Genomic DNA, 10,211 nt, shown 5'->3' with positions numbered 1-10,211 from the left:
CCTTAATAATTTTATTGCGATTCATTACTAATTAACAGGAGCTAAACATATTCACATATTAAGCAGGAGAGGCAAACACTCTGATATGTTATCCCTCATTATTTGTTGGTTTTCTGTTTAAAGTGTGATTTGTATTTCTCTGTAGAGGCCAATTTCCAAATGCCGTTTCTGTCTCTTACAGTGACCCGGTGACCATAAAGTCACATGACGCTATAGACGCTATAGATGACGACACTTGCGTTGGCCGACGGGAGAAATCGAGGCTCACCTCTCCCCAGCACGGCACGAAGACCGCCTTTTTTCTGGCGCCAGACACAGTTATTTATACACCACTAAAAGCTGGCAATAAAAAAGTCAAACCAAGCTCTCTCTCTCTCTCTCTCTCTCTCTGCAGTAATTGTATTTTTTTTTTTTTGTTTATGATAAAACCTCAGTGGGTTTAACCACTAAGGCTGAGGAATGCATGTAATAAGAGTGTGAGTATTTGTATATGTGTGTGCAAGTGTGAGGCAAAGAGTGAGAGACAGGCAGAAAGAAACAGAAAAGCAGAGAGAGTGAGAGGCAGATACAGACAGGCAGAGACAGAAAGAGAGAGAGAAACAGACAGTGACAGACAGGCAGAGACAGAGAGAGACAGGCAGACACACGGGGGGATTAGAGCAAGGACAGATGGCCCAGGATGAAGCAGATTTGCGCTCCATGTAATGCAGAAATGATGAACTCTGGGGGTCAGCTGAACAGTATTTCCCCACAAAAATAATTACCAATAACACAACACCCTGATTCCTGAGTATACACTGATCAGCCATAACATTATGACCACCTGCCTAATATTGTGTAGGTCGCCCTGAACCTGAACGGTCTGCGGCTACGCAGCCCCATACGCAACAAACTGCGATGCACTGTGTGTTCTGACACCCTTCTATCAGAACCAGCATTAACTTTTTCAGCAATCCTCTGTTGGATCGGACCACACGGGCCAGCCTTCGCTCCCCACGTGCATCAATGAGCCTTGGCCGCCCATGACCCTGTCACTGGTTCACCGCTTTTCCTTCCTTCGACCACTTTTGATAGGTAATGACCACTGCAGACCGGGAACACGCCACAAGAGCTGCAGTTTTGGAGATGCTCTGACCCAGTCGTCTAGCCATCACAATTTGGCCCTTGTCAAAGTCACTCAGATCCTTACGCTTGGCCATTTTTCCTGCTTCTAACACATCAACTTTGAGGACAAAATGTTCACTTGCTGCCTGATATATCCCACCCACTGACAGGTGCCATGATAATGAGATTATCAGTGTTATTCACTTCACCTGTCAGTGGTCATAATGTTATGGCTGATCGGTGTATATACTATGGGGTGTACAGTGTCTATAGACAGTGCAGTTACTAGGGGGTGTACAGCACAGTACATACACACTCATAGACATTCACACAGACATTCTTTGTTTAATCGCCATATATTCAGAAATACAAATGTGAAATGAATGCTATGTTTATTTACAGCATTAACATATGTATTAAAAATTGCACATTCATCACAGTAGAAAAACAAAATAAAACGTAAGATCAGCCAATGGGATTTTAGCACCATATTGTAGGTCAAGACATTGAAGCACCAAATATCTGAGATTCTTATCCATATGTATTATCCCTACTATTTATTTATTATGAATAAAAATTATTAAATTAGCACATCTCTGGAATGTGGTGTGAGTAAAGGCTGTGACTGGATCTCCTAGTTGAGTGTGTAACAGTGTGAGTGTGTGTGTTATAGATTGGGAGGTGGAAAGAGAAAGAGAGAGTGAAGAGGGGTTGAGTGGGAGAGATAATTATTTAAGTTTTTTTGTAATGTATTATTTATGCATAATGTATTTATTATGTATTTATACACCCCAGCTATATTATTATTATTATTATTATTATTATTATTATTATTATTATTATTATTGTTTCTATTTATAAATTGTATCTCCTTTTGTAGCGCATTGGCAATACATTATCCATGACATGCCAATAAAGCACCTTTAAATGAATTGAGTTAAGAGAGAGAGAGAACTGGGGAGGAACAGAGGGGATAGAGGGATTGAGGCCTCAGTCGGGCACCACCAGGTAGCCGTTGAAGGTGATGTAGACATCCAGCTGGTCGCTGTACACGGCGTTGTCACGCTCCCGCTTGTACAGCCGCACCCAGGCCTCGTCGCCCCGGGCCAGTTGCAGCAGGATGCTCTGGCTCTGCATGATGCTGCGCTCGCTGGGCTGGGCATACAGGATGGCTGTCTCACGCTCATTGTGCATGACGTGCAGGTAGGTCTCTTTGAAGTTCCAGGTGTGCACGTTGACATTGAAGAGGTAGACCCCGGGTAGCTGGCAGTGGAAGCGCCCACGGAACATGCTGAAGTGCTCGTGCAGGTTGACGAAGACTGTGTCAAAGACCAGGGCCTGGTAGTAGTCCAGACTGTGCAGGGCCTTACGCCGGCCCACCGAGAAGGCTGCCCGCTCCACTTTGCAGGGGTCCCCCGGGGCGCCTGCCTGCCCCTTGCTGCCCTTCGCCCCTGCTGGGCCCAGCCCCCCTGGCAGCCCCTCCCGGCCCGTCTTGCCCGCTGACCCTCGGTCGCCCTTGTCACCCTTGTCGCCTGGGGGGCCGGAATGAAGAAAGAGGCACACAGACACAGAGGCACAGAGACACAGACACACGCACACAGCCACAGAGACACACACACAGAGACACACACACACAGACACAGAGGCACACACACAGATGCACACAGAGACACACAAACAGAGACGCAGAGGCACACGCACAGACACAGAAGCGCACGCACAGACAGAGACAGAGACATAGAGGCACACGCACACGCACACAGACACAGAGACAGATACACACACACACACAGACAGATGCAGAGACACACACAGAGAGAGAGGGGGAGAGAGAGGGATAGAGGTGAATGGATGGTGGGTTGCAGAATACAAGTGATGTTCAACCCCAATCCATCCCAATCTCCAGTCCAGTTAAGCCCCCACACACTCTCCCTGTCTCTCTCTCGTCTCCCTGTCTCCGCACAGGCTGAGACACTGAGACACAGACAGAGAATTAACACAACAAAGAGAAGACTGAGCGACAGTGCTTAATGTATAAATTACGAGAGTGGATGTACAGGCCGCAACTGTTAGTGCTGTCAGTCAGGCTTGGGGGGGTGGGAGTGTGGCCGCAGTAGGGTGGGGGGGGCATTACACCACTGCCATAGCTGGAGCTGTACTTTTGGAAATGGAGCCGCTCCAGCTGCGCAGTGAGCTCTCAGAACCGGACATGTGTTCAGTACAGTCTTTTGCAATGAATGATTTTCATATTCAATTTTGAATTTATATACAGCCATATATTTAGGGAGAGGTGCCTTGGAGAATGCCATACCATACCATACCATACCATACTATACTATACTATCCTATATCATGTTATACTATACTGAACTATCCACAACTCTAGCACACTATTGTATACCAGGCAGTGCTATACTGTGCAGTGTGAGGTACCTTTGAGAATGGTGATGTTGATGTAGGGCCTGACCTCGGGGAGCAGGTAGGGGGTGGTCCTAGGGGCGGAGCTCTCTGGAGTTTCCAAGGGGTCGCAGCAGCGCCTGCAACCAGTGGGGGGAGAGGGGAGGGGTGGGGACTCTGTGGGGGGCGGGGCCCTGGTCAGCTGGGGGAGGAGCAGGAGGAGGGGCAGAGAGACTGTCAGCATGGCAGCACCTGGGGGAGGAGAGAGGAGGAACGATTTTGCTGTGTGATACACTAGTGTACACAACTCCCAGAACCACGCTGACTAGGAACAGAGAGTATGTGTGTGTATGTGTGTATTTGTGTGTGTGTGTGTGTGTGTGTGTGTGACTGGGGTCAGACCGGCTCTCAACACACCTCTGGAATGTGAGCTAAAACCACCGTGTCTGGCATTGTTAGTCTATCTATTGATCACTACACCAGTTATACTATCACTTTTGTATTGCTCCTGTAAGTCGCCAGCCAAAAAAAAAAAAAAATCAATAATAGCCGGGGGCGTGGCAAATGTCCTGGCGATTACCTTGTTGAATAGATCGGTCAAGCTTAACAGGGAAAGCACGCATTCAAAACACACACACACACACACACACACACACAGACACACAACTCGGAAATGCTGGACTTCAATGTGGGCCACACGTTACAGCTGTTAAAGGACATTTGATTGTATCAGTCACCGGCTTCTATGAATGCAGCTTCTATAACTACTACTAAATAATAATAATAATAATAATAATAATAATAATAATAATAATAATAATAACATTATGTTATATTTGGTATTTTAAGACTTTTACCCGTGTTGTTGCGACAAATACAACTACTTCTACTACTACTACTACTACTACTACTACTACTACTACTAAGATATTCACTTATATTTGTTTTAACGCTTTAAACTGATACTTATATAATAACAAATTATAGTAAATTATATATTAAATATGCACATGTGTAAGTGTGTTTTAACTATTTTACATATTTTCGACGCCCAACCCTGGTTTATAAACTCAAAACAAATCAACACATACATGCATACGCACAACAATACATACACATAGGCCTACATACATACATACATACATACATACATGCATGCATGCATGCATACAAGGGGATATCCGATTGAATCAGTACACTATAGTTTATAAGACAAACACAAAACTTACATAGATAAAAACGTACATAGACAAACACACACGCACACTCGGATGTCACATCGTGAGTGACACTACATCCCCATAACAAGTGGCAATCAAATTCAAAACCCGTCTGGAGTTTCCCCTATTTGTCCTGAAGCCACCGCAGCCTCGAATAGCGTCGCGTCCTTCTCGTTATTCCAGACCGCGGAGCTACGGGCGCATCTGCAAGCGTCTGCAAAACTCGACGCATTCAAACCACTTAAATTATACCAAATTCAATTAAATGTTTTTTAGACAACGCTCCTGGCTTCAATTTCTCAGTGTCATTCTATTCTTCTCCTTCTTCTTCTTGCACACATTTCGTTCTACTGCAGAGATTAAAGTAAAATTTCTTAGAATCGGCGGCTCGATAACTCACCTCTTCGCAGCTTCCCTACAATTGCTGTCGTGTCTTGACAGCTGGCAGAACGGGAGTGCCTTTCCCTCCTCCCCCCCACCCCCTCTCTTTCTAGTTCCCTCTTTCCCCTGTCTAATTGTGGTATTGCCTACCCCCGTCCCTCTCCTTCCCCCTTCCCTTTCTGTCCTTTTCTCCCTCTACCTTATTTCATCCCTCCTCTCTCTCTCTCTCTCTCTCTCTCTCTCTCTCTCTCTCAACCCCATTCACATTCAGATCCCATTCAAGCCCCTTTAGAGACAGTGTGATGCTGCCATTGCTGTAGTGTAATAAACACTGTCCATTACACTCTACTGGTGTGTCAGGGGAGCTGTCAGTCCACTGAGGAGACACTGATTCAGCCCCAGAGAGACAACTGTGTGTTAAACTTTACTCCCACTTCTTGATGTCCATGTTTCTAACTGCACACAATCTCTTTCTCCAACCTTCCCTGCCTGCCTGCCCCCGCCCCTCTCTCTCTCTCTCTCTCTCTCTCTCTCTCTCTCTCTCTCTCTCTCTCTTTCTCCTCCCCTCATCCCGTCTCCCAGGCACAAGTGAGGAAGTCCATTTATATCTGTTCATTCTCAGTTAAATGCTCCCCCCTTCTCCCCCTCCCACTGTTCCTTTCTCTCCCTCCTTCTCTCCCTCTCAGTTTCTGTGGGTCAGAGCTAGGAAGTTCAACCTTTCCTTCCCCATTTTGCTCTTACTCTTTCTCTCTCTCAACTCAGTTGCATGCCATATATGATGTATTGCGAAAGCATTTCCAAATCAGGTAAAAATGAAACATAGAAACAAGAATAAAATGGGGGTGGGGGGTGGGGGGTCTATAGGGGGGACTAATGTGGTTGACTCTGATCTGTGACCAGTGCTGGTCTGAAGCTGGTCAGTAGTGTTGTAGGGCCAGCTGATGGAGTGGACTTTTATCTGGGTTGAGCTCTTGGGTTTTCAGGGTCTTGTACTGCAATGAGTCCTGGGAGATATTAGTCTCCTTTTGATGGCATAGAAGGCCCTTCTGGCTTTTCCTTTAAATTAATTCCCTCCAGGGTGAAGCCCCATGGCACACTGATGGTCAGACTGAGATGAGTGTAGTGTGTGAGTGTAGTGTGTGCTGTGTTCCAGGGCAGTGTTTCATAGAGTGAAGCTATATCTGTCTTCCTGACATCTAGCCTTTTTCTGAAAGACCATGATTTAAGTTTTCTTCATATTTACTGCCAGGGCCCGGGTCTGACAGTACTGCCCTAGCAGCACGAGGTTCTGCTGCAGCCCCGTTCTGTGGGTGACAGCAGCACCCGGTCATCTGTGTAGAGCAAGAACTTGGGCTCAGTGACGTGGAGAGTGAGGCCAGGGGCTGCAGACTGCTCCAACAGCACTGCTATTTCATTAATGTAAACATTGAACAGTGCTGGACTCGGACTGTAGCCCTGTCTCACGCCACGCCTCAGAATGAAGAATTCAGTTCGTATGTTGCCAATTTTGATACTGCATTTTTTCAGTCCTTTGTGCCAAAAATAATCAAATGTTTTTTTAAAGTCAATAAAACAAGCAAAAACATTTCCCTTTTCTGTTCGTTTTTTTATGAGGCTGTGCAGGACACTGTGCTCAGTAAGGTCAGAATCCGGGCTTTGAGGATACTGCAGAACGCCTCCCCCAGGTTACAGGTTCAGTCAGTCAGTCAGTGTGTCAGTCAGTCAGTGTGTCTGTCAGTACAGGACAGCATTTGTGTCTAAAACTGTAACCCGAACCTCATTGCCATGGGACACAGAGAGAGAGAGAAAGAAAGAGAGGGAGAAAGAAAGAAAGAGAGAGAAGGGAGGGTGGGGGAGAAGCGGGAAATAACTTCTTCCCTGCTAAATTCAGCAACCAAACCAGTCTCTGTTCCTGCTGTCTAAAGTTTCAGTACTATTAATGATAATGATATTACTACTTATAATAATGTCCAATAATGTAGCCACAGTATGGATTGATGCACATCTGGCCATTAATCTGAGCTCAGCAGATCCAGATGTGGGGGAGCAACAGCTGGAGGGCAGCCAATACACACTAAGAGAGACAGAGAGAGGGCAAGAAGGGACAGGGAGAGAAAGGGAGAGAAATATACATTGAGGGATGGAGGATGAGAGGCAGAGCAAAGGAGAATGAAGTTTAGTGTCTCTGACCCATGTCAATCACCTGTGTTGTTGTGTACAGACAGTGTATAATCCATCTGCCTCTCCTTCTGCCCCTCTTCCACTCCCCTTCCCCTCTTCTCTTATTCTCTTCCTCTCTTCCCCTCCCTCTCTTGCAAATTGTCAGCACGGGTATTATGATGATGATGATGATGATGTTTATTATTATGATCATTATTATTACTATCATTATCACTACCCCTATACATGATCAATAATACACCATGCCACCCTGACTCTGTTTGCTCATCGTTCTCAGAGTAGGTCAGTATAGCTCAGATTGGCCCCCTCTATTGGTATATTGAAAATGCAGATTTAATATACATCTGCTGCTGAGGAGGGAGGGAGAGAGAGAGAGAGAGAGAGAGAGAGAGAGAGAGAGAGAGAGAGAGAGAGAGAGAGAGAGAGGGAGTGGTGCAGATCCTACTCTGCATACGTGTTCAAGCATCTGGATCCAATTAGTGCCCCCAGGGTCACAGCCTGGGACCAGATGAATATGTAAGGGCTGCGCAGAGCAGAGCAGAGCAGAGCAGAGCAGAGCAGAGCAGAGCAGAGCTGTGCAGACGGTCCCAATTCTACAGAGTTGAGTCAGAAGCAGTGGGGCTATAGAATTTCTCTCTCCCTTTCTCCACCTCTCTCTTCTTTACCTCTCTCACTCACTGTCTTTGTGTGCCTCTCTCCTCCTTCTTTTTCTTCTTCTTTCTCACTATGTCTCTAACCCTCTCTCTTCCCCGCTTTATCTCAGTCTCTGCCCACCCTCTGTCTCTCTCTCACTCTCTGGATGGATCGTTCTAAGTCTCCCTCGCCCTCAGGGGTTTCTACCTATATTTCTCAATCTCTCTTTTAGTCTTTCACTCTGTGTCTCTAAATGGAGAGAGGGAGGGGGAGGGCAAGAGAGAGAGAGAGAGAGAGAGAGAGAGAGAGAGAGAGAGAGAAAGAGAGAGAGAGAGATAGAGAAACATCCAACGTCAGCAAAAAAAAATCAATTAGCAACACATTGGAGGTATATGGTAATGGTCTGCTGATTACTCCCTCCCTCCATGTCTGTCCTTCTCCCTCTGTCTCTCCCCCTCTCTCCCCTCTCAAATGATGAATTTAAACAGGAATAATACTAAAATAGCAGGGGGAAATAAACAGGAAAACAAAAAAGGTTTAGATGCACAGTCACACAAGTATAATACACCCTTGTAATTACAGTAATTCATTATACTCGTAATATTCAATATTGTTACTACAAACCTAACTTCATGTTAGTATGGTTTAGTTATCTCAAAGTTCATTTTATCAGTCTCAAGTACCGGTTCTGGAGAGATGCTCACGATGCCACCAACAGGTATAGCAATATATTTTTTTAATGTATTGTTTTGGTTGATATCAATCTGCTATTTTATTAACTTGCTCTCAAATATCTAATGATGAAGATCTCTTGATTATACACCGATATACATCTATGCTAGTTAGGTTCAAATGTTAGATTATGCAAAAATAAATTAAGCAATGTGCTGTTATATAACAACAACACTTACAACGCAATATTTATTGTGTTCATATATAACAAATATTCAGATAGTTATCAGGTCGTCCACCCTAGTCAGCAGCTGATAAGGATGCAGGCAGAGACTCAAGGAGCGTGTCCGGGAGCAGAGGAGCGACGGTCCGGTGATGCCAGCCTCCTGCCTGCGGTGTTTCAAACGCAGATCCGAAAGATCATAGAGCAAATTAAGCTTCTCAGTTACTTAAATATTCCTATTTGGCGGCTCTTCGATGAGGGTCTCGCATGGTCTCTGGTGGGGATGCGGGGAGACAGTTATCTGCTGTCTTGGTAGTGTGGGGAGTCTTTAGCGCAGACTGAGGAGCTATTGAGGTGAATGATTCCAACACAGACGGAGCCTGCGGTTCAAAGCAGAGCACCATATCTTTATAGAGCGTTCCTGCGAGCGCTGATTGGCTTACGTCCCAGTTGTGGGCGGCGGTCTGGACCCTCGAAGTACACCCTCATTGGCGTAGGTTAGACACACCGCCTAGCGATTGGCTTCTCACCAGGTCACTGTCAGTGAATTTATACTAACATCCACTGACTGCAGTTTTGTCTAAAGCCCAGTCTTAATGCACTTTCTTGCCTACCACTTTATTGAAATAACCAACAGTTATCTAGTAGCTGGTCACTAGAATAGCACAGTACAGAGCAGTGCAATGTGCAGTACAGGACAGTGCAGTATCAATGACAGGACCTGGCTACAGCCTGGTGGCACTCATAGCTACCTGTAGAATGCTGGTCCCAATGTATTTTATGGGGTGTAGTTCAGCGCAGTGTAGTATATAAGCCCACTTAAATTAATGCTGGGGGGATACATGAAAGACAGTGTGTGTTTGTTTTATGTTACTTGCCTGCATATTTTGTCAGGCTTCCAGAACTGAAAATTATTGTTTTTCAGCAATCCCTTCCCCTGAGTTGAACCACAGACACACCCCTGTGTGTTTGTGTGTCTGTGTCTGTCTTTCCAGACAGTTTCCTTATTGAAACTTGGCAGGTGTGTGTGTGTGTTTTTCTCTCCTTGTGTCAGTGTGTGTCTGTCTCTGCGTGAGTGTGAGAATGTGATTGTCAGACATGTTAGGGCAGCTTGTGGGTCTGCTTGAGAGGCCAGTCATTCAGCACCTGGGGTTGCTAACATGTATTACCAAACCTCTTTAAACCACCCTCCCTCTCCCTCCCACTCTCTCTCCTTCCCTCTCGCACTCTCTCTCTCTCCCTGTGTAATGGCCTGCTCTATCAGAAATGCCTAGCTGTGTGGAGGCTGGCGCGGTTGGGAAAGGGCCCAATGACTTGACAGTACTGTATTACTGAGATACAGCCCAGCCCCGCACAATATCACAGCATATCATAGCTGCAACAACACAGGGAATTAGCAA

General features: G+C 45.8%; 1 protein-coding gene across 1 annotated transcript; it reads right to left on the bottom strand.

Moving 5' to 3' along the window:
- Window positions 1-1,433: 1,433 nt before the first annotated feature.
- On the bottom strand, window positions 1,434-5,215 carry c1qtnf6b (C1q and TNF related 6b). The gene is made up of 3 exons (XM_066707154.1): window positions 5,122-5,215; window positions 3,538-3,753; window positions 1,434-2,636 (listed from the first exon to the last, which is right to left on the bottom strand). The coding sequence occupies exons 2-3, from the start codon at window positions 3,743-3,745 to the stop codon at window positions 2,095-2,097; spliced, it is 750 nt and encodes a 249-aa protein (XP_066563251.1). The 5' UTR covers window positions 3,746-3,753; window positions 5,122-5,215; the 3' UTR covers window positions 1,434-2,094.
- Between the last annotated feature and the right edge of the window lie 4,996 nt (window positions 5,216-10,211).

The sequence above is a fragment of the Amia ocellicauda genome, chromosome 6 (genome assembly GCF_036373705.1).
Source record: "Amia ocellicauda isolate fAmiCal2 chromosome 6, fAmiCal2.hap1, whole genome shotgun sequence".
Classification (NCBI taxonomy): Eukaryota; Metazoa; Chordata; class Actinopteri; order Amiiformes; family Amiidae; genus Amia; species Amia ocellicauda.
This window is presented reverse-complemented; position numbering and strand designations above follow the sequence as displayed.

Coding starts and splice junctions, on each gene's coding strand:
- c1qtnf6b (XM_066707154.1), bottom strand. CDS start 3,745: ATGCTGACAGTCTCTCTGCCCCTCCTCCTGCTCCTCCCCCAGCTGACC. Junction 2,637..3,537: donor CAACATCACCATTCTCAAAG/GTACCTCACACT, acceptor CCGGCCCCCCAG/GCGACAAGGGTGACAAGGGC.